The sequence below is a fragment of the Bos javanicus genome, chromosome 8, assembly GCF_032452875.1.
Source record: "Bos javanicus breed banteng chromosome 8, ARS-OSU_banteng_1.0, whole genome shotgun sequence".
Classification (NCBI taxonomy): domain Eukaryota; kingdom Metazoa; phylum Chordata; class Mammalia; order Artiodactyla; family Bovidae; genus Bos; species Bos javanicus.
The window spans coordinates 70448736-70472664 of record NC_083875.1 but is presented as its reverse complement, the minus strand read 5'-3'; the positions used below and the strand labels follow the sequence as shown (position 1 = coordinate 70472664).

The 23929-nt window shown below is 42.6% G+C and overlaps 1 protein-coding gene across 4 annotated transcripts in view; it reads left to right on the top strand.

The window, feature by feature from the left end:
* BIN3 (bridging integrator 3) overlaps positions 1 to 23929 on the top strand; it is a 50540-nt gene that overhangs the window by 5762 nt on the left and 20849 nt on the right. For 2 of the 4 annotated variants that reach the window (XM_061426996.1, XM_061426999.1), the window contains exon 2: positions 21751 to 21799. The exons of the other annotated variants lie outside the window; for them this stretch is intronic. In XM_061426996.1, coding sequence (XP_061282980.1) covers positions 21751 to 21799 — 49 coding nt within the window. The remainder of the gene's footprint in view (positions 1 to 21750; positions 21800 to 23929) is intronic. 4 annotated transcript variants of the gene reach the window in all.

The following is a 23929-nucleotide window of genomic DNA, read 5'->3' as shown; positions in this document are numbered from 1 at the left end:
CCTACTGCAAGCACTTGCAGTGCCATGCTGAGGAATTGAAATCAAGCCTAGGCTTTTGAAAATTGCAGGTTTTTGAGCAGGGAAGTGGCAGGGCAAAAGCAATGATTTTTGTCAGGTTAATTTGGCAGTGGTCTGCAGGATAATTCAGAAGCGAAAGAATGGAGATGGGGGCGGGGCAACTTGGACAGTGGCTTCTGAAATTTTTTGACCACAGTTTGCCGTTAGGAATGCCTTTGATGTCAACACACACACACTTGAAATTAGTTTCACATTGGATGTGTGCAATGCACTCAGATATTTTCTATTATGTTCTATTTTGGTTTTTAAAGAAAGACCCACTTCATTGCTTTCATGACTGATTTTGATAGATGTTTACAGTGGAATGACATGCAGTAGTGTAAATGATCAGTGAGTGATGGGTCTTCTACACAGGACCCAGAGTTTATTACAGATATTCAGACTAGAAGCTTCTACTTGTGACTCCAGCCTGGTCAAGATGGTGCTGTTTGTTTATTTGGTTCTTTGTCATAGGTTATAATAAATACAGAAGGGGCGGCTGTAAAGAACACTGGTTGGTTCTATATAAGAATTTATTCCATAGATTTGGAAACTGTCAACCACTTAACAGAAAAGAGAACCAGGTGGACAAAAGCCTCAGCCAAGATTTTCTGTGAATTAATTATCAAAGGAGGACTCCCCTGGTGGTCCAGTGGTTAAGACTTCAGGTTCCAATGCAGGGAGTACAGGTTCAATCCCTGGTCCAGGAGCTAAGATCCCACAAGCCTCGGGGCCAGAAAAACCCAAAACATAAAACAGAAGCAATATTGTAACAAATTCAATAAAGACTTTAAAAAATGGTCCACATAAAAAAAAAATCTAAAAAAAATAATATTCAAGGAGAGATTAAACCAACAGTGAGAAATGAGATGCCATTTCACAGCTACTGGACTGGCAAAAGATTCGGTAAATTTCATCTAGCAATGCCAGGTGTCTGCGGAAGCAGTGGGAACTGCAGCCACTGCATGGGGTGGGGGCGGAGAATTGATCCGCCCACTGGGAGGTTTTGCAGCTCCTCACGCAGTCAGAGTTGGGCCTACCCCTCACCCAGTTAACCTTTCACACCTGTGCAGCAGGAGACCTGCAGCAGAAATGTCCACTGCTTCATTGTTTGTATTAATAGATGTCCAGACGCTAAAGAATGGGAAAATAAAACATGGTATCGTTACATAGTAAAATAAGCTGTAGTCAAAATGAATGAAGTCAAGTGTGTCTCAGAAACATCAAGCTAGACATAAAGTTTCCAAATGGTACATTTAATATTGTACTATTTGTATAAAGTTTGTGTGTGCTAAGTCACTTTAGTCATGTTAGACTCTGCAACCCTGTGGGGAACTGCTTTTTCTCATTTTTTGTGATTACACAACTCTGCCCCATAGAGGAGCTTTTTTACACCAAGCTCCTCTGTCCATGGGATTCTCCAGGCAAGAATACTGGAGTGGGTTGCCATGCCCTCCTCCAGGGGATCTTCCCGACCCAGGGATCGAACCCACGTCTCTTACGTCTCCTTCATTGGCAGGCGGGTTCTTTACCACTAGTGCCACCTGGGAAGCCCAGCACATATTTGTATAAAGTTTAGACCTGTAAAACAGTACTGTGTTGTGCTTATGGATTCAAATTTATGAAGTGAAAATATGGGAATAATACACCTGAATTCAGGGTAGTGGTTATGTCGAGGATACTGGGGTGGGGAGAAAGAGGTGGGATCAGGTTGGAAAACCCCAGGAGCTTCAGCAGTATCTGTGCTGTTGTATAGATTGAAGGATGAGACCTGAAGCAAGTGTGGCTCAGTGTTAGAGTTTCACGTTGCTCTGTGGTAGATATATGAGTATTATACACGTGCCAAAATTTTCTGTTTCCAATATTTCTGTAACTGTTGTCATGCCTCGCCTGACCAGCATCATGGCTAGGGCTGACCTCATGGCGAAAGAATCATTGCCTCCTGTGATCAAAAGCTGGGGATGACCGAGGGAGGGGGGCCTACAGGTGGATGTCCATCCCAGCCTTCCTCTCACTTCTCAGGACCAGACCTTCAACAGAGAAGAGGAAATGACAGAGTAAAAGCGCTTTTAAGATTCCTGGTTGGTGAAGTACAGAAGTGAGAATGAGATCAGAGCTAGTGCCTCAGCTTGTCTGGTGCTTCTCAGAGTCTCTGCATCTCAGCCTCCGTGAACCCATCAGAGTGGAGGTCAGGCCAAAGAAGACTTATCTCTGGCTTGTCCAGTAAGCAGGACAAACATTGTACCTTCAAGTCCCTTATGGTCCCCTTTTATAAAATGGGAAAACCATTTTTTAAAAATGTCTGTCAAATAATTAGGAGTTTTTTAAAGAGAGGCAAAAAAAAAAAAAAAAAAAAGTCCAAGCCACCTCTCTGAATTGCCTTCCTTACTTTCTTTTCTTGATCTTTGGATGTTCCAAAAGTCTCCGGACTTCTGTCACAAATCCTTTTACTGCTCAGGAGGAAGTCACCACTCAATTGTAAGCAAATATATCAACTTGATCCTGGTAGTGGTGATTATGTTGTGGGACTGCTGCGTGCTCCCCAAACAGAAAACAACCATTTCGGGTCTCCTGACATACTTGACCTCTGTTTAACTCTGTGCAAGTCCCCCATCTAGGCCTCAGTTTGATTAGCATCGTCAGGATACCACCACCCTCATCTTTATGACAGACAGATACGGGCTGCTTATTATAGGTTGGGAACTATTGTAAAGAGTAAACTAATTTAGCTTTCACAGCCACCCTATACAATAGCTATATTATGACCCTATTTGATAGACAGGGAAACTGAGACACAGAAAAATTAAGTCACCTGGTCAAGTCTCACAGCTGGCAGTTGGCAAAGCCAGATCTTGAACCCAGGCAGCCTGGATCCAGAGTCTATCCCCTCACACAGTGCGCTGTCTCTTGAGTGAAATACGGGAGGGCAGCACTTTGAATGAACTGACGTAGCGGAAGCAGCAAGCACAGAAACTGGCAATAGTAGATGCTCAGTAAATGGCCTCTTTATTGGATGAACTTACTCTACACTCTGTGATTCATTCTGCCTTTCCTTTCAGAGGTCAGCCCCAGGAGCGTGGGGAAGGAGGGATCACAGCTGAGCTGGGCGATTGTACTGGTCCAAGCGCTGAATCGGCCAAGTCACAGAGTCATGCCTTTTATTTTTAAACACACACACACCTCCTCGGTCCAGTGGCAAGTGAGGGTGGTGTCCTCTGTGCTCTGGTTTGGGATCCGGCTAATTTAGGGGAAGGACTGAGGTGGGGCTGGAGAGGCTGTGGTCGTAGGCACTGGAAACTGGTCGTTCATAGCTCAGGCCATTGGTCTTTCTGATGGGATCTCTCCCGTCCTTGCTCCAGCTGAACTTTCCTTGGCCCCAGGCATCGTGGCCAGCTGGCCCTTCAGAGAAGATGGCATCCCTTGAGCAGCTGCTCCTCCGGAGCCAGCTGACTCCCTGTAAGCCCTGCCCTGGCCCGGCCTGCTGTTTCCTCTCTCTCATGGTCAAGGTGGTGGTAGCCTTGGTGGGGGCCTCAGACCAGAGCCAGCAGCGACCCGAGAATAGAGTGACAGAAGGCTGGGGGAGGAGGGGCTTGTCCTTCCAGCCTGCAGAAGCTGCTGCCTTTCGCCCACCTTCCTGCTCTTGCCGAGACGGTGACTCAGGCCCAGACCACTCCCTGGGGAGCCAGGATTTCAGCCACTATCAACTGCCTCCTACTCTCTGCTCAGCCCTCCCTCTCCCCACCACCCCGAACTCTGATCTTTGCTCAGCTGGAGATATCTGGAAGATGGCGGGGTGGGGGTAGACTGAATCATTCCAGGGTTCTCTCCACCCTCGGCGGGGGCCTAGGCCCATTCAGGCTCCATAGAAACAAATCCAGGAGGCCCAGTGAAGGCCAGGGAGGAGGACGTAGGTTTTAGCTTCTTTCAGCTCTTCTTCGTGATAGACTGGAGGACTCTCCAAAGAAGGCAGGGCTTGAGAGAGGTGCTGGGGTGACCAGGGGGATCCCCACGCAGCTGCCATCTGGGGCTGCCTCTCAGTCTCTGCCTCTGCTGTGGAGGGGGTGGGGAAACAAAAGATTGAGAAACCCAGCAAATTGAAAAGGCACAAGAGCCGGTTTTGTAAATAGACATTACACAAGAGCAGGAGTTTTTTGGGAAAGGTTTTACTGAGACAGAATTAGCCAACTGGCATCCTGCTGCTAATAGAGATATTTACTGTTTGAAAAGTATATTTGTAGCTTTGGAGAACATCCTGTTGACTTTTCTTTATTGTGAAAGAAAATAGAACCCTTTCCCCCCTCTTCCCCTTTCCCTCTGTACACATAAAACTTTTTTTCTTTTTTTTTTTTTTGAGGTGGGGCTGGTTGGGGGTTGGAGAAGGGCAGGGCTGAGAGAAATATTTTCTCCATTTTGTTCCTGAGACCAAAATATTTCTTCCCCTGCCCTCTGATGCTCATATTTATGGAATGGCAAGGAGAACCAAGTAAGGAAGCCCACTCCCTGGGTCGGGAGCTCACAGCCTTTCTGATAGCTCCCAGAGTTTAGAGGTTCTCTGGGGAGCTAGTCCTGTCTCCTCTCTGGACCTCTGCTGACACCACTCCTCCCCCCCCCCCCCGCCCCGATTCCAAGGGGAGAGCTGTGAGGACGAGGAGGAGAACAGAAGTCTGGAAGCCCAGTGAGCCCCTCATCCCAGAGCCCCAGCTATGCCAGGGCAGCAGTGCTCTCAGGAGATGCTGCCTTGCCGTCGCTCTAGCTGCTGCTTCTGAGGATGTCCTGTGGGGGCCTTGAACCACAGGATGAAATCCAGAGGTCAAGGAGACGAAGAGGCAGAGGAGTCAGTTGACTTAAGGTTGCTTTGCTCTCTCTCCACCCTTTACCACTTCAGCAGCAGAGAATCTGATCCCTCCATCAGACCACCTGCCCAAGTTCTCTGGCTCTCTCTCTGGCAGAGCAGAGCACTTTTGCCCTTTGGCAGCCTGAGAAGAAACCCAGGAGACTCTTCTCCTTTCACATTTCCTCTCAGGCTCTTGAAAATGTGTTCCCTTGACCCACACGCTGCTAACTTGCCCAGGCTTCACTGCCAGTGCCAAAGGTCAGCTCTGTTCTCTCGGTCTCCATTGAATGTACTTTGCCTTGGCCCCAGCTGGTGCTTGTGGCTGGTGATGCCTTTTAGGTTTTTATTATAACCAGATAAGGATTGGGAGACCAAGGACAATGATACTACCTTTCTTTGTTCTGTATATAGCCTGATCTAAGAGTAGCTTTTTTCAGGAGCCCTAAATTAGAGTGTGGTATTTGATAGGGCCCTGAGGGCAATGGTCTCATTTTACTCATTCATTTAATCATTCATTCCCTGCTTACTATGTGTATGAAACCAGACTATAAGCTCCATGAAATCATAGAATGAGTCTGCCTTGTTCATCCTGAGATCCCTAATCCTCACATAGTACTAAGCATGAAGGATACCCTTAATACATAGTCACCGGCTGTTCATTCAGTAAAAGGTTGAAAATAGCACTGTGCCGAGTCCAGCACTTGCAGGAGATGCACAGAAGCATAACATTGAGTCCCTACCCTTGAGGTGCTTATGTGTTGTAATGAGAAAACAAGATGTGTACACGTCAGAGTTAATTAACCTGTACTTTTTACCAAATAGAGCTTACTTCGGTAATAAAAGGATGGCTCGTTCTGGGGACATGCATTCACACAGTTCATCACAGCACAAGGTCATAGGCGAACCAACAGGTCAATTAATGCATGCTGAAAAGGCATTGATATAATTCAGAAGTCCAGTCTTTATATCTTTCAGTAAACTGGAAACAGAAAAATATTTCCTTACTATTATTGGGTTGGCCAAAATGTTCTTTTAGGCTTTTCTACTATCATACAGAAAAAACCTAAGTGAACTTTTTGGCCAACCCAATGGGAGGCTTCTTGGCTGAAACCAGGAGCCTTCTTCTTGTTCTACAGCAGAAGATTAAACTCAGAGATTCTTACTAAAGTCAGAAGCATCATTTTCTGCAATTTCTAGCCAATGCCATAATACAAAACAATAAATAGATACTAAATATTGGGGAAGAGGAGGAAAATCTTACAGTTATTTTTAAATGATATGACTATTTGGAAAACCTAGTTCTTTTTTTCTTGCCAGCCAAATTTCTTGGGCTATTAAGACTAGGTTAAATATATAGGTGTGGTGACTGGTTGTGGGGTAAATATTTAACACCCCATAGCTTTCCTGTGTACCAGGAAGATGAAGTGAAAAAGAGGATCCATTCGTAGCATAACCAAAATATAAAATTCCATGGAGTGCACCTAAGACATGTAGGGCAAAAAATTTCACCAGTAGGTGTTACTTTGGGATGTTAATATTTAACAAAATAAATGTAGCAGACCTATATGAAAAAACTCTTAAGGCCAAAGAAAGTGATAAAAAGACTTGAATGACTGGAAAGAAATGTTTTGGCCCTAAACGAGCAAACCTAATATTGATAAAGATGTTAGTTCTTCATAAGTTAATTTATAAATATAATGTATTTTCACTTCATGGCAAATAGATGGGGAAACAGTAGAAACAGTGACAGACTTTATTTTTGGGGGCTCCAAAATCACTGCAGATGGTGACTGTAGCCATGAAATTAAAAGACGCTTGCCCCTTGGAAGAAAAGTTATAACCAATCTAGACAGCATATTAAAAAGCAGAGACATTACTCTGCCAACAATGGTCCATCTAGTCAAAGCTATGGTTTTTCCATTAGTCATGTATGGATGGATGTGAGAGCTGGACTAAAGAAAGCTGAGTGCCGAAGCATTGATGCTTTTGAACTGTGGTGTTGGAGAAGACTTAAGAGTCCCTTGGACTGCAAGAACATCCAACCAGTCCATCCTAAAGGAAATCAGTCCTGAATATTCATTGGAAGGACCGATGCCACTCCAATACTTTGGCCACCTGATGTGAAGAACTGACTCATTTGAAAAGACCCTGATGCTGGGAAGGATTGAAGGCAGGAGGAGAAGGGGACGACAGAGGATGAGATGGTTGGATGGCATCACTGACTCAGTGGACATGAGTTTGAGTAAACTCCAGGAATTGGTGATAGACAGGGAGGCCTGAGGTTGCAAAGAGTCAGACACGACTGAGCAACTGAACTGAACTGAATATATTTTCAGTAATAAATATCCTGATTTAAAAGGGAGGATACAGCACATGATTTTGAATTTCATCTTAAATCTGAAAACAAAACAAAGTTAAAGTAGCCAAGAAATTACCTAAAAAAGAAATGTAATGAGAAGGATTTGCTTACTAGATATTGAATTGTTATAAACCTAAATAATTAAATCTGTGTTGTTCGAAAGAGAGTGGACCTACTTGTGGTATAGAGTGGAAATGTTTAACACTAATAAAATGATTTTTCAGAGATAGATTAATTTTGGGGGGTGGGGGGAACTTCCCTGGTGGTCCAGTGGTTAAGACTTTGCCTTCCAATGCAGGGGGTGCAGGTTCAATCCCTGGTTGGGGAGCTATGATCCCACATGCCTCATGGCCAACGTAAAACAGAAACAATATTGTAACAAATTCAATAAAGACTTTAAAAATGGTCATTTAAAACAATCTTTAAAAATATTTTTTTTTAAAGATTATTTTTTTTAATCACATTAAAGCAGCTGGCTAACCATACACTCAAACTCTACATGGAGTAAAGATTTGAATATAAAAAACAAACCACTAAAATTCATTTGGAAATGCAAGGAACACAGAATAGCCAAAACAGTCTTAGCAAAGTAATACAAAGTTGGAGGACTTACTCTTCCCAATCTCAAAACTTACTACAAAGCAACAGTAATTAAGATAGTGTAGTACTAGCATTAAGATGCAAATCAATGGAGTAGAATTGAGTCCAGAAATAACCTTTACATTGATGGTCTGTTGATTTTTAACAAGGATGTCAGGACAGTTCAACAGAAAAGGAAAGTCTTGTCAACCAACAGTACTGGGATAACTGGATGGCCCCATGCAAAACAATGAAGTAGGACCCTTACCTACACTATGTACTAAAGTTAGAAAGGATCAAAGACCTGAACGTAAAAGCTGAAACTAGAACACTCTAAGTAAAGAAAACAAATGTGAATCTTCCTGACCTTGGATTTGGCAAAGAATTCTTAGATACAAAAACCAAAACCACAAACAACAAAAGAAAACATAGATTCGGCTATTTCAAAATCTAAAACTAATTCTTCAAAGGACACCATGAAGAAAGTGGAAAAAAAAAATCACAAATGACAGAAAATATTTGCAAAACATATATCTGATTAGGGACTTGTACCCAGAGTATATAAAGAACTCTTACAACTCAACAGTTAAAAGAACATCAAGTTTTTAAATGGGCTAACAATTTGAATGGATGTTTCTCCAGAAAAGATACACAAATGACTAATAAACACCAAAAAAGATGCTCAACATCATACTCATACATGCCACAACATGGCTAATCGTAGAAAACATTTTGCTCAGTGAAAGAAGCCAAGACAAAAGGCCACATGTTATATAATTCTGTTTATGTGAAATATCCAGAATAGGCAAATCCTTAGAGACTGAAAGTGTCTTTCGGGTACACTACAAAATGGTTCGGTTCAGTTCAGTTCAGTTCAGTTTAGTCACTCAGTCGTGTCCGACTCTTTGTGACCCCATGAACCGCAGCACGCCAGGCCTCCCTGTCCATCACCAACTCCCGGAGTCCATCCAAACCCTTGTCCATTGAGTCGGTGATGCCATCCAACCATCTCATCCTCTGTCGTCCCCTTCTCCTGCCCTCATTCTTGCCCAGCATCAGGGTCTTTTCAAATGAGTCAGCTCTTCGCATCAGGTGGCCAAAGTATTGGAGTTTCTGCTTCAACATCAGTCCTACCAGTGCACACCCAGGACTGATGTCCTTTAGGATGGACTGGTTAGATCTCCTTGCAGTCCAAGGGACTCTCAAAAGTCTTCTCCAGCGCCACAGTTCAAAAGCATCAATTCTTCGGTGCTCAGCTTTCTTTATAGTCCAACTTTCACATCCATATATGACCACTGGAAAAACCATAGCCTTGACTGGATGGACTTTTGTTGACAAAGTAATGTCTCTGCTTTTTACTATGCTGTCTAGGTTGGTCATAACTTTGCTTCCAAGGAGTAAGCATCTTTTAATTTCATGGCTGCAGTCACCATCTGCAGTGATTTTGGAGCTCAGAAAAATAAAGTCAGCCACTGTTTCTCCATCTATTTGCCATGAAGTGATGGGACTGGACGCCATGAACTTAGTTTTCTGAATGTTGAGCTTTAAATGGTGAATGACTGCTAATAGATACAGAGTTTCCTTTTGGGTGATGAAAATGTTCTAAAATTAGTTAGTGGTGGGAATTCTCTGGCAATCCAGTGGTTAGGACTCTGCTTTCACTGCCAAGGGTGCAGGTCCAATCCCTGCTCCGGGAACTAAGATCCCACAAGCTGCACAGCATGGCCAAAAATAAAATAAAGGTAGTGATGAGAGTTGTACAAGTCTGTGAATATACCCAAAACACCAAATTGTACACTTATAAAAGAATGAATTTTACAGAATGTGAATTTCATCTCATAAAGTTGTTTTTTAAAATTAATAAAGCAGGTTCTGAGTAGAGGTGACAGGCTGTGGGATTTGTGAGAGAGAAACTAGGTATATATAGTATAATATAATGTATCTATAATATATAGCACATTATACATTATAATGTGTAATATGCATCTAGTTTTATCTCTCTTAAAATCCTACAAGAAACACAATGAAGTGATTTTCTAAAAATCATGAATCTACAAATTCAAGGAAAATAGAGACATCAACAACACTTGGTTTTCATTTGTTTCTATGCATATTTTGATTTCTTTTTTTATTTCTTCTGTGATTTGTTGGTTATTCAGAAGTGTGTTGTTCAGCCTCCATATGTTGGAATTTTTAATAGTTGTATTCCTGTAATTGACATCTAATCTTACTGCATTGTGATCAGAAAAGATGCTTGGAATGATTTCAATTTTTTTGAATTTACCAAGGCTAGATTTATGGCCCAGGATATGATCTGTCCTGGAGAAGGTTCCGTGGGCACTTAAGAAAAAGGTGAAATTCATTGTTTTCATGTGAAATGTCCTATAGATATTAATTAGGTCTAACTGGTCCATTGTATCATTTAAAGTTTGTATTTCCTTGCTAATTTTCTGTTTAGTTGATCTATCCATAGGTGTGAGTGGGGTATTAAAGTCTCCCACTATTATTGTGTTATTGTTAATTTCCCCTTTCATACTTGTTAGCATTTGCCTTACATATTTCAGTGTTCCCTATGTTGGGTGCATATATATTTATAATTGTTATATCTTCTTCTTGGAATGATCCTTTGATCATTATGTAGTATCCTTCTTTATCTCTTTTCACAGCCTTTATTTAAAAGTCTATTTTATCTGATATGAGTATTGCTACTCCTGCTTTCTTTTGGTCTCCATTTGCGTGAAATATCTTTTTCCAGCCCTTCACTTTCAGTCTGTATGTGTCCCTTGTTTTGAGGTGGGTCTCTTATAGACAGCATATATGGGGTCTTGTTTTTGTATCCATTCAGCCAGTCTTTGTCTTTTGATTGGGGCATTCAACCCATTTACATTTAAGGTAATTATTTATAAGTATGATCCCATTGTCATTTACTTTGTTGTTTTGGGTTCAAGTTTATACACCTTTTCTGTGTTTCCTGTCTTGCAAAAAAAAAAAAAAAAGACCCTATTTTTAAAGCAAACTTCATATATATTTTTTATAACCTTTGTGATTTTGTTCTGTTTGTTTTTTAAATATTGTATTTTTGAGAGTCTAACCTCTACTCTAGATTTTTAATCTTCACTTTTTGGTATTTGTTATCAACAACACTTGGGGTTTAGAATGCAGTTACGTTGGGTAATGGACTTAGCATTTCCTAGGAAGCCAGATCATGAACTAGCATTCAGGAAAACCAAGAACTTCTGTTATAAAATCCTCAAAGGTTCAGGAACTGGTGGCCCTGGACACCTCTAGAAGTGAAGTAAAGCCAAACACTCAGGTTAGGAAGACTGGTTGAAAGCTGCCTGTGAAAAAGTTGAGAGTCCTACCATCTCCTCCCCAAGTCCATTTCCCCAGAGACTGTCCCCACCTCACCCTCGCAGAAGAATGAAGGGGCTGTACCCTGGAGAGTGTGAAGCAGAGAGTTTCTCTACAAGGGCACACAAAGGTGGATTTACTGTGTGAAACTAATAAAGCTTTAACTTCAGGGCCCCTTGCTTACATGGACTTTGTCCAGGGCCCTGGTAGGAAACCTAGCCATGTGTGCAAATAATCCTATTTCCATAAACTTTGGAAATGTACTTATACTGCACTCAGTTAATACCTCTGCCTTCTCTTCTTCCATTCTCTTTTTTTTTTACTAATTTTTTTTTTTTTTAGTACGGTTGATTTACAATGTTGTGTTAGTTTCTGCTGTAGAGCAAAGTGAATCAGTTGTACAAACACATGCATCCACTCTTTTTTAGATTCTGTTTCCATGTAGGTTGTGTGTGTGTAGGTTGCCATGTAGGTCAGTCACGTCCAACTCTTTGTGACCCCGTGGACTATGGCCCACCAGGCTCCTCTGTCCATGGGATTTTTCAGGCAAAAATACTGGAGTGGGTTGTCATCTCCTTTTCAGGGGATCTTCCCAACCCAGGGATCAAACCTGAGTCTCCTGCATCTCCTGAATTGGCAGGCAGGTTTTTTGTTTTCTTTTCTTTTTTTTTTTTTAACACTGAGCCACCTGCGAGGCCCCCCTAACACATTATTACAGAGTATTTAGTAGAGTTCCCTGTGCTACACATTAAGTCCTTATTGCTTAGTTATCTATTTTACATGTAGTAGTATGTATATGTCAGTCCCAAACTCCCAATTTATTCCTCCCTGATCTTTTTACCTTGGTAACCATAAGTTTGTTTTCTACATCTGACTCAGTTTCTGTTTTGTAAAAGGTTCATCTGTACCATTTTTTTAGATTCCACATAAAAGCGATATCGTATGATGTTTGTCTTTGTCTGACTTCACTCGGTATTATAATCTCTAGGTCCTCCTTTTTCTTCTATATACTATCCTTCATGTCAGGCAGCTTAGAATAGCCTAGACCTTTTTTGAGATGGGACAGGGTTGGGGTGGGGGGATGTTGAATTGAAAGTTTGCTGTTTTGACTTCAGTTTGTAAGGAGATTTTTGGAAATCTTTAATAAGCCAAGTGAGAAATTGCAGACTCCCTAAGTTGGAAATATACAAAGGATATACCTTTTTCGGTCATCTTCAAGTTTATTTTATAGTTAAAAGGAAAATTCGATAAAAATAAAACACAAAACAAGTGACAAAGGGGAGCAATGAAATCATAGATATTATTCTGAAATCAAGTAAAGTGTAACAAAACAATGTCACATTGTGCCGAAAGCTAGCAATTCATTAAGAGGATAGGTCAGTTTTAAATAGAAGTGATGATTATTTGATAATCCAGCTAATGAAGAGGAGGAGCAAATCATATGAACGTGTTGCTAAAACATTTAAATTTCTAGTGGATTTAACATGAAAGACATAACAAAGAAAACCTGAAACTCATGGTATGCCCTCCTACAAGGACATCAGTGACAAGCCAGTTTTCTCTCATTAATTCAGAGAGCATTTAAGATTAGTCATTGTACAAGAAAATCTGAAATGTGCCCTGAAATCTTACAGTTTACTTATGAAAGAAACATGAGATTTTCATAAATTTTACAACAGTCCTAAAATTTATATTATATTTATATGTTACCAGTAAGCTGCATAAAAAAGCTTTTCTAAACTGTCAGTAATAGAAAACAAATTTCAATCAACGCCACTGGAAAAAAGGCTGAATTATCTTTCTTTTCTCTCTAAGAAAATGATTTATCAAGTCTGTGTCATATGAAGAGGCAATCATAGACTATGCAGCCAAAAAAAAAAAAGTAGAGAAGTAAATATAAAGGTGTGTCAGGCAGATGATTAATAAAAATATTAGGTTATTCTTGATTTTCTGATGTTCATGTTATTTGTCAGGTTTTATAACTTGTAATTTATTATGCTCTTTTCTCTGTCTAAATAAACATTCACTTTCAGACCTAATTTTACATTTGCAGCTTTGGAATCTCTTTAAAAGGGCATGCAGAATTGTGTAAGCTTCAGGGCCACAACACCTAGACCCACTTCAGGTACAGGTGAGGGTAGGACTTCACAGGGGATGAAGTGGATGAATGCATATGGAGTGCTGACACACCCTTTCCCCACATGCACACACACAGGGCCTCATCTACTCCCTGAGATCCCAGAACAGTGAGCTGGGTCTTTATATCCAGTGGATGGGAGTGGAAAAATCTTCTCTAAGGAATTTCACCTCCCTCAGAGAAAAGACCAGATACTGACATCAAGGATCCCCTATAAGACTTCTCAGCCAGATCATCCTACACAATAGACAGACACTATTCATGTACTCACAGCTGCCTTTTGGCTCCTAGTCATATATTCGAGAAGATAACCAAGAACTACTGTTCGTCCAAGGGACGTATTTAATGTGAAAAACGGAGACTAAAACAAACCAGAAAAGCAACTTGAAGGGAAACTGAGACTCTAAAGGAAGAGGAAGCTCTTTTCAAAGCTCTCATTGAAAGTTTCAGATAAAGCATCTGGTAAGTAAAAACAGGTTACTCTTTTTTTTTTTTTTTTTGACAGTTAACTTCTTTATTAAATAACAAGCTATAAGAAATTTAAGCACAAAATCCCAAATACATTAATGATTAAAGGACACGAAGAGAAATTCACAGCAAAAACACACAATATAAACATTTGGAAAAAGGTTAAGCTTCTCTAGGAATAAAAAAAAAATAGTTTCATAATTGATGTATGAAATTAGGGAGAAAATTCAAATGTATAAGCACTGCCTGGCAAGAATGAACGCAATGGCCACCCTCACATCCCCAGTTACACTGAATTGCTACATGTTTGGAAAACAATGGAGCAAATGAACTAGGATCTTTGGTGATACTTACTCATGTTTAACCAGAAGAACTGTTGGAAATGAAAAACATGATAGCAGAAATGAAAATCTCTTTAGAAATATTAAAAAGTAAGGAAACGTTGAAAAAAAACAGAAATTAGAGGACCAACCAAGGTCAACATCAGAATTAGAAATTTTTTTAAAAGGCAAACAGGAAATGGGAGTGGGTCAACAACAACAAAGTCTCCTTTAATCCAAGAACTAAAGATTATAAATGGCCAACTTGACAGAGTCCTGTGAATACCCCAGCACAATGGATAAAAACACCACAAGGTGAAATTCTGCACTGCAGAGGACGCACATCTGATCCTCGAAGCTTGCATGAAGAAAATAAAAAGCAGATCCCATGCAAAGGTTTGGGAATCGGAGTGGCTTCAGACTTCACCACCTAAACGGTACTGGGAAAAGAGAAGCCAAGGAACCAGTGCCTTTGAGATTCTGGAAGAAGTCATTCCTAGCCTACAATTCTATACCCAGTCCAACTAACTATAGCGTGAGGATAGGATAAAAAGAGTTTGGGTTGTGCTGTCTCAAAAATGATCTCCAGGACTTCTTTGGTGGTCCAGTGGATAAGACTCCACACTCCCAATGCAGAGGGCCCGGGTTCAATCCCTGGTCAGAGAACTAGATTCCACATCCTTCAACTAAGACCTGGCACAACCAAATAAAAACACATATTTTTAAATGATCTCCCTCACACTTTACGCACCCAAATGAGGAGTAAACCAAGAAAGGGGAAGACCCATAGTCCAGGTGGAGAAGCTACTAGGAGAGAAGCCAAAGAAATCCCTGTAAAGATGGTGATGGGAGAGCCCAGGAGGAGAGGTAGTCCATCCAGACTAGGTTCAACGCTCCAGTAGAGACTTTCAGGAAGGGGAGATGATAGAACACCTAATACAAGGGAATGTACTGCGTAGATTTAGACAATTGAGAGAGGATTAGGGCTAAACAGAAAATTAAGCATGTGAAAGTAAAAACTATTTTTAGGGAAACTTATGCAGTGTTCTGAGTTTTGTGTTGCTGTGTAACAGATTACCTCCCTCCCCCACCCCTCCACCCTACCACCAACAGTGCCTCCCAGCAATGCCAGTTTCTGATTGTCAGGAATTTGAGAGTGGCTCATCTGGGGAGGGAACTCTGCTGTCTCCTGAAGATTTGGCTGAGGCTGAACAGTCTGCTGGCTGCCACACGAAGGAAGGAAAACAAATCACATTATGTTCCTAATAGTGTATTTCATATGAATCTAACCAGATCACAGTATAACTCTATTGAGAAGACAGAGTTGCAAATATGCCTTTGGTAATAGGGGTGAAGACCCAAAAGAGGTGCATGTGTTTGTTTAGTTAAATCTTCTTCCACGATAAAAAGTCAGTAGCTAGGACCTGAAACCTAATAATCAATGAGGGGCAATGCTCACATTTTCTATTTAAAGATGCAAAGGTACCTATCAAAAAACAACAACAAAAAAAGAACAGCCAAGTTAGAAGTGCTCATCTCAAGCAACTGAGTGAGACTGGGGAGCCTAGAACCTAATGTTTTGCTTAGCAAACATTGTTCCCTTATTAAACAATGCACATGTATAGCTTTGATAAGAGCAAAGCTTAAAGAGGAAGTCATAAAAGTAATAAAGTAAATCTAGATGAATTTTTCTTGTTGGAGTGGAGGAGGCAGGTCTTTGTAGGATATCAAAAGAAGAAATCATAAAGGAAAAAGATAGACTTGGTCATTTTGACTTCATACTAATTAAAACCCTCTGTATGTTAAACACACACACACACACACACACACACACGTAAAATGGAGAGGGAAACAAGTAAGGCAGGAAAAGAATCCTGATACACTGTCCAAAGTATCATATACTTTGAAATAAACTATTTCAGTCCTTTAAAAATATGTAAACTGTTTGAATCTGTCTCAGGGTCCATTTGGCAAGTGAATCAAAACCTTGAACCTGCAGGTATCCTTTGACCCAGCAATTCCAACTAATTGTAACTAATCCTTGATGTGCCCAAAGATTTAGCCATTCATTTTCATTTTCAAGAGAAGAAAAACTTGAAGCAGTTGAAATGAACAGTAAGTGAGCGATGTGAGCACAAAAAGAAAACTAGTGGTACAGTTGATTAATGAAATACTAGTTAGCACTTAAAAGTCAGGCTAATTATTACACAGAGTGAAGTCAGAAAGAGAAAACAAATGTCATATTTTAACACATACATGTGGAATCTAAAGATGGTGCTGATGAATGTAGAAAGGTGGTGCAGGGCAGCAATGGAGATGCTGACGTAGAGAACCGACTTATGAACACGGAGGAGGGAAAGACGAGGATGAATGGAGACAGAAGCGTGGAAACATACACGTTATCATATGTAAAATAGATAGCCAGTGGGAATCTGGTGAGTGACTTGGAACTCAAACCAAGGCTCTGCGACAACCTAGAGGGTTGGGGTGGGGTGGGAGGGAGGTTCAGAGGGAGAGAATATATGTATACCTATCACTGATTCATGTTGATGTATGGCAGAAACCAATACAATATTGTAAAGCAGTTATCCTTCAATTAGAAACAATATAAATTAATTCAAATAATAAAAAAGAAAAAGGCCAATGAAAACTAAATTGGCGTATAAAAACACTCCTGATATATGGTCCCTTTATATTTTAAAAGTTGTGTAAGTAATGCATACGTGTACACACTCATGTACACTGAGATTCGAGGTGGTACTTTTTCTCTGGGATTTTGTGTGTTTGTATCTGAGTTGTGTTCTTCATAGTTTTCCAAGTTTTTGACACTGATCAGGTGTTATTTTTATAGTCAAGAAAAAAGAGTAAGTTTTTTCTTAAGCTTATTTGAGAAATAAGGAAAGTGCAAAGAAGAGAACAGTAATCATATTCTCACCACCCGGAATTAACTACTAACATTTGGCATATCTGCTTCAAGCTTTGTTTTGTTTTGTGTTTTTGTTTTTTTTTTTTCCTGCAAATGTTAAAATATAATTAACACCAAAACGTTAACCTTGGTTGTCTTTCGATAGGAGACTGGGGGCTGTTGGGGTTTTTTCTTTTTCTTTTCCCCTTCTTTCTCTCTCTTTTTTCTCTCTTCTAGGCTTTTCTGTATTTCTTAAGTTTTCTCTGATGAGCATATTTACTTTTTAAAGAGATGAACTGTAATCAACTGTAAAAGGTAGAATATTTTTAAATGCCAAATAAAGTCATCGACATTTCAAAGAAGGTCAGCAAAGTTTGAGACTCAGAACAGCTTTGATGAAACCAGGAGAAGGGAAGGGTTCCCTGTGGGTGGGATGGCTGTATGTCCCAGTTGCCCCAAGTTTTATACCTTTTGTCCTGATGAAATTGTAAATGACAGTGTTGATGCTAAAAAAAAAAAAAAATGGACGTCCCACTTTGGGACAGGGAGTTAGGATTTGGGGAATAAATGGACAGCCACTTGGCTGAATCAAGGTGGTAGCTGTATTGGCTGAAAGAGAAAGGAAGCTAAAAGGCAGAGCGAGACCATATTATAGAGGCACAGTGACTGCTGGTTTCGGAAGTTCCTTCACCAGTTCTAGGGCTGGTGCAGGAAATGTACACAATGAGCATCTTTTTGTCCAGAAAGCAAGGAAGTACTAACAAAGCACACACACACTGATGTGGGTGTGTCAGAAGGACACAGGAGCCAACTAGAGGAGCTCCCAAAGCTGGAACAGTTGGAAGAACAAATAAAGTAGTATTGGATTATAACTCATATAAAATAAATATGCATTTAAACTGATACAAATGACTGAATAAATAAATAAACGAAGAACAGAATTCTCCCGTGCAGAATCCCAAATAACTTGTGCCAATACTCTGCCCTCCAGGAGGTGGAGTATAACTCCTTAAGTATGGGCTGTTCCATAGTGGCTTCCTTCCAAAGAGGGGAGGGGGCATACCAGGGTGTGGGGGTGGGAAGTGACCATAGAGTGGAGAATCCTGGGAAACACTGCTTCAGCCCAGTGACCGAGGCTCACGTCAACTGTAAGAAGTCACACTGAGAGACTTCCCTGGCAGTCCAGTGGTTCAGACCGCGCCTTCCAGTGCAGGGGGTGCAAGTTGGATCCCTGGTCGGGGAGCTAAGATCCTACATGCCTCGAGGCCAAAAGAAAAGGCAAAACATAGATCAGAAGAAATATTGTTTACAAAGTAAAGAGGTTTTAGAAAATTCCAATGGTAAATTTTTTTTTTTCAGAAAGTCACATTGATAGCTCAAACCCTCAGTGTGATGTGGCGAGAACGGCATTTTTACTTCTTCCCCCTACAACCCGTAACCCCAATCCAGTCATGAGAAGAAGAGCAGACAAACCAACCAAGGGACCGTCCATAGAATACCTGACCAGCACTCCTGAAAATGGTCAGGGTCATCAGAAAACAGGGAAGGTCTGAGAAAAGATCAAGAGGAGGCTAAGGAGACTTAACAACTAAATGGAATGCAGTAGCCTGGCTAGGATCCTGAACTTCAAGTGGACCTGAGGTCAAACTAAGGGAATCTGAATCAAGCATAGACTTTGATATCTCAGGATTGGCTTCTTAATTGTAATAAATATACCATACAACTGTAAGAGGTTAATAATAAGGGAAACTGGGTGTGGAATATATGGAGCTAGGGACTGTCTTCACAGTTCTGTAAACCTAAACCTTTTAAAATTAAAAGTAACTTTTTTAATAGAAAAGCATTCTTCAGGCAGGGAGATGGCTTTTGAAGAGGTGAACTGAAACCTGATCAGAATTAAATGATAAAGTTATAGGTGATTGTCAGGTGCTGACAGTGAGGTTACAGAGACCTGGCTCCGTCTACACGGTGCATGTAGCCTCTTGTGTGTAGAAGCACCCCTTTCAGCACCAGCCTCCTTCTCCTGATAACACGGTCCTCTTTTCATTTCCTGTCTCATAACCATGAACCCTTTGTAAAATCCATAGTATTTTAGGATGAGGTATTGTGGTCAGATGGTTTTTCATAATTTCTTCAAATACACGTGAAGGAACATGTTTGTGTGAAAGAGTATTACATTCTGAGTAGCCGAGAGAAATATGGACAAATCGAGGCCCTGACAGTTTGTTCTGCGTCCTGTCGTCGCATGACCCTGGGCTCGTCACTGCGCCCCTCCATATCTCCTTCTCCATCCACCAAATGAGAGGGTTGAACTGGAAAAATTTCTATGGTAACTCGCAGCTCTAAAAATACCGTGATTCTAAATTAAGATTTAGAGAGAGAGAGGCTGTGGCACCACAAATAATGGAATCGAAGTTCCTAATTCCTTTGTCTCTAGTTGGTGGTAATGTTGTGTGTGTGTGAGTTGCTCAGTCATGTCCGACTCCTTCGACCCCATGCATTGTAGCCTGCATGTGGGCCCCTCTGTCCATGGGGCTTCCCAGGCCAGAGTATTGGAGTGGGCTGCCATTCCCTTCTCCAGGGGCTCTTCCCAACCCAGAGATGGAACCCAGGTCTCCCGCATTGCAGGCGAATTCTTTGCCATCGGAGCCACCAGGGAGGCAGTAGTACTAGACGCCGGGTTAGAATCTCTTTGACGACTGCTCTGAGTCGTGTTTAGAATTCTCATCCTGCTCCCCACATTCTTGGAAGGGAGAATTCAGTGTAGAATTCAAGTTTTAGATAAGCTGAAAGGGCCATCTAGTCCAACTCCTTTGTTTTATAGTTTGTCTAAGAAACTAGTCAGAGGCAGAGACCAGGGTTTCAGATTCCTGAAACCTTTTATACAGCTTTTTATAGGCTGTATGCTTGCCACAGAGTGGGATCAGTCCTTTTGCAATGCCACCAGGACCTCATTTGCACTGTTACCAAAATGGTCCTTGAAGGCAGTGTCTCACTGTCCAAAACCATTGTGTCAATCAGCTTGAGTCCCTGATCTGGGGAAAAGTAACTGGGGGGTGGGGGAGGAGTCTAAGGCTCTCCTCTTAACCTGTCTTCTTCAGGTCTGAGAAAGGGAAATGGCAGTTTCATTTTTTTTCCCTTTCCTTTTCGGTTCCATCACTTCCCTTTCCCTGGTAATGACACAGCCAGAGCTGATTTGTTTACAGAAGCCACGTGAATGAGCCAGCCCCCAAAGGGTTAACACTCCCAAATTATGGGGCTGGGTTAACAATAAACAGGATGTCCTCCAGAAATTAAATTTAAACCACTGTGACTCAGGCTGGCCCATCCTCTCAACCAGATCGTTGTCTGGGGTTATTATCGGTGGTTAATTATACCATTGGGTTTAGTGGCAGTGTTGGTCAGTGCGGGCCAGAAGTCAGGCTCCAGGAGAGGGATGTGTGTAGGGAGGGGGTGAGGGATGCAGTGGGAGCGGGAGGTTTGAATGGAAGGGACCCACTGGTCCTGAGCCTGGAAGGAGAGCATTGAGGGGGGTCCAGCCCGCACCCCGAGGGCTCTTCCCTGAGCTGATCCCAGCCAGGAAGGCTTCCCTGCCTCCTGCCTCGGTAGGAGAAGCCTGTGCTTCTGTAGCTGTTGGGTTGCCTTGTGGCTTCTTTAAGTCTCAGAATTATAGGATCGTAGAATTTTCAGCACCTGAAGGAAGCTTGTAGACTTGTAGACTCCCAGTTTAACCCTCTGGTTTCCCAGAGTAGGAGATTAAGTCCTGGCACAGTCCTGGTGAAGGGCAGCCTGTCCGTGAGAGGGGAGGTGGGGTTAGACTCTTCCACCACGACCTTCCTCCCGTCAGGGCAAGCTGTCTTCCATTTCCAGGTGGACAACCTGAGGGGCAGAGCTTCCCAGCAAGTTCGAGCCAACCTTGAGCTGAATTCAGATTCTTCACCAAGCTAGCTTTATTTAGATGTTGTCAGTTCTTGCGGGACATAACCCAGCCTGACTGATCCTTAATGCCCCTGCAGTTTGTCGTCTCTCCCCAGCCCCACAAGAAGCTCTCCACAGTTTTAGAATTTCCCTGGTGGTCCAGTGACTAAGACTCCATGCTCTCAATGCAGGAGGCCTGGGTTCAACCCCTGGTCAGGGAACTAGATCCCACATGCTGCAATGAAGACCCAGTGCAACCAAATATATAAATAAAGATCTATTTTTAAAATCAGCTTAAAAAAAAAAAGAAGCCCTCTACAGTGTGTCTCTCTGTAGAAAAATAGGGAAGCACCTACTACAGATGAGAGTGGGGTTTTTGTTTGTTTGTCGTCTATGTATTTATTTATTTGGGGGGAGATGATAGTGGGTTTTGTGGTGGTTTTTTAAAGGCACGTTTTCAAGGATGAGAACTCTCCAGGTGAGCATGTGACCTCTCTGCCCTAGCCGCTCCCCAAGACGCAAGTTTTGTAGCGACTGTTACTAGTACAGTGCCTCGCTTTCCTGGCTTCACCTTTGCAGTGTATTTAGACAACAGACAGTAGTGCTCAGGGGCATCTCCACCTGTGTGTCCGTGGAGGACCGTTGCCCTGGAGCCCAGCCTGGCTGCTGATGGTCTTCGACCCGCAGTCATGTGGTATGAATGCCCTGAGGTGAGGCACCCCTTCCAGGGGAGAAGTGGCCATACCTCATTGAATCTTTTCAGCCACATCCTTCCCCATTTCTCCTAACTTCCCTTTTCATCTCTCTCTGTCTCTCTCACAGGATTCCTTTCAAGATTGGGCAGCCCAAGAAACAGATTGTCCCCAAAACAGTGAGTAACCAGTTCTTTGACTCCAAGACTCACGTGGCCTTTGTATAGAACTGGAGCTTTGACTCAGCGGGTCGTGGGCCTGGAGAAGCAGAACCGGGGCCGCCTTATTCCCAGTCGTGTCACTCTAGGACCTTGCATTGGTAGGGGCTTGCAGGGCCCTCCTGTCCCAGGACACTTTATTCCCTCAAGTCAGCCTGGGCCCCTCCCCCTCGTTATGGAGGTGGCAGACGTGGGTCACAAGGTGAGGACGGACACCCCGCTTCTGAGCAGCCTGTCACAGGGGTCTGGTTGTGACAACCTGCACTTTACTGAAAGCATTCATGAAATTCAGCAGGGATGTGCCCCAGACCTATATGTCCGGCCTCCTCAGGCTGCGTAAAATCCCAGGGAGCCTCCCTTGGATGCCCAGGTCCCCTTCTCTCTGCTGCCACATTCATTCTTAGGCAGGACCCAGAGCCACTCAGAGGAAGGGCATGATTGACTCCTACCCTCTTATGAAAAAGCAGAGACATCATTTTGCTGACAGAGGTCCATATAGTCAAAGCTATGGTTTTTCCAGTACTCATGTTCGGGTATGAGACTTGAACCATGAAGAATGCTGAGCACTGAAGAATTGAAGCTTTTGAACTGTGGTGCTGGAGAAGATTCTTGAGTCCCTTGGATGGCAGGGAGATCAAACCAGTCAATCCTAAAGGAAATCAACCCTGAATATTCATTGGAAGGAGTGATGCTGAAGCTCCAATACTCTGGCCACCTGATATGAAGAGCCAAGTCATTAGAAAAGACCCCGATGCTGGGAAAGACTAAGGGCAGGAGAAGAAAGGGACAACAGTGGATGAGATGGTTGGATGGCATCATTGACTGACTGGACATGAGTTTGAGTAAACTCTGGGAGATGGAGAAGGACAGGGAAGCCTGACTTGCTACAGTCCATGGGGTCTCAAAGAGTCATACATGACTTAGCGACTCATCAACAACAACCCTCTTGTAAGCTCACAGTTTTTATCCCCATTTTATCATCCCAACAGAAGAGGAGGAAAATCTAGATTCTTAGAAAGTTGGAACTGTGGGACTTCTCTGGTGGTCCAGTGATTAGGACTCTGCTTCCACTGCAGGGGGCACAGGTTCAGTCCCTGGTCAGGGAACTGAGATCCCACATGCCACAGCCTTAGAGACTGTCCAGTCCAGCCTCCAGTTTTCCTGATAAGGAGACCAGTGGCCGTAGAGTTGGGGTGACTTTCCAAGGTCTTAACCTAATTCTGACGGAGCTGGAGTTAGGACTCGCGTTCAGGACCCTTGCCATGGCTTTGTGTGCTCTCACTTGGGCTGTGAAGACCTGAGGTTTTGAAATTCTCGTCAGGAATGGCCTCTTTAACCCCTCACCCACAAATCTGAGTAAGACTCCTAAGGGTCTAATGTGGGAGACCGTAACTGTAAGCCTAGCACTGGTCAGCCTGCTGGAGGCTTTGCACTGTCTTCCCAGCCACTGGCAGTTCTTGTCTTAATAACCTTGGCTCAGGACTCAGAACCAGAGAAAGCAATGGCACCCCACTCCAGTACCCTTGCCTGGAGAATCCCATGGATGGAGGAGCCTGGTGGGCTGCAGTCCATGGGGTCGCACAGAGTCAGCCACGACTGAAGCGACTTAGCAGCAAAAGCAGGACTCAGGACTGGGTTTGGCAGCAAGGGAAGTTCTGAGCACATCTGAGCACTGGCTTCATCTTTGGGAAATCCACCATCAGGTCACTTAGAAGGAAATGGGCCTGCATTAAAAGACCCCTCCTGTTTTTCAAGCAAAGGCAGGCCAGGGACAGACTCAGAGCTTACCTCCCATGCAGAGGCTGAGCAGCTGTGGAGGCTGAGGAGCGGAGAATCTGGGCGTGCTGCAGCTGGCCACAGGAAGTGGGAAGGTGTGGCTTTGAGTCTCCAGAGTTTAATCCAGGGCAGATCTGAAAGGGAAGTGGTTTCAAGAAGGGTCTTTTATTCCCAGCACTCACTACCAAAAAACAAGCAAAGAAACAAAAATGACTCCTAACATCCCAGCCTTTATCAAAATAGCCTTTGTCCTCCGTGGAAAAGTATAGACGAGAATGAAGTTTCTAGCTTCCTTGGCAGACTTCATTGTTGGAA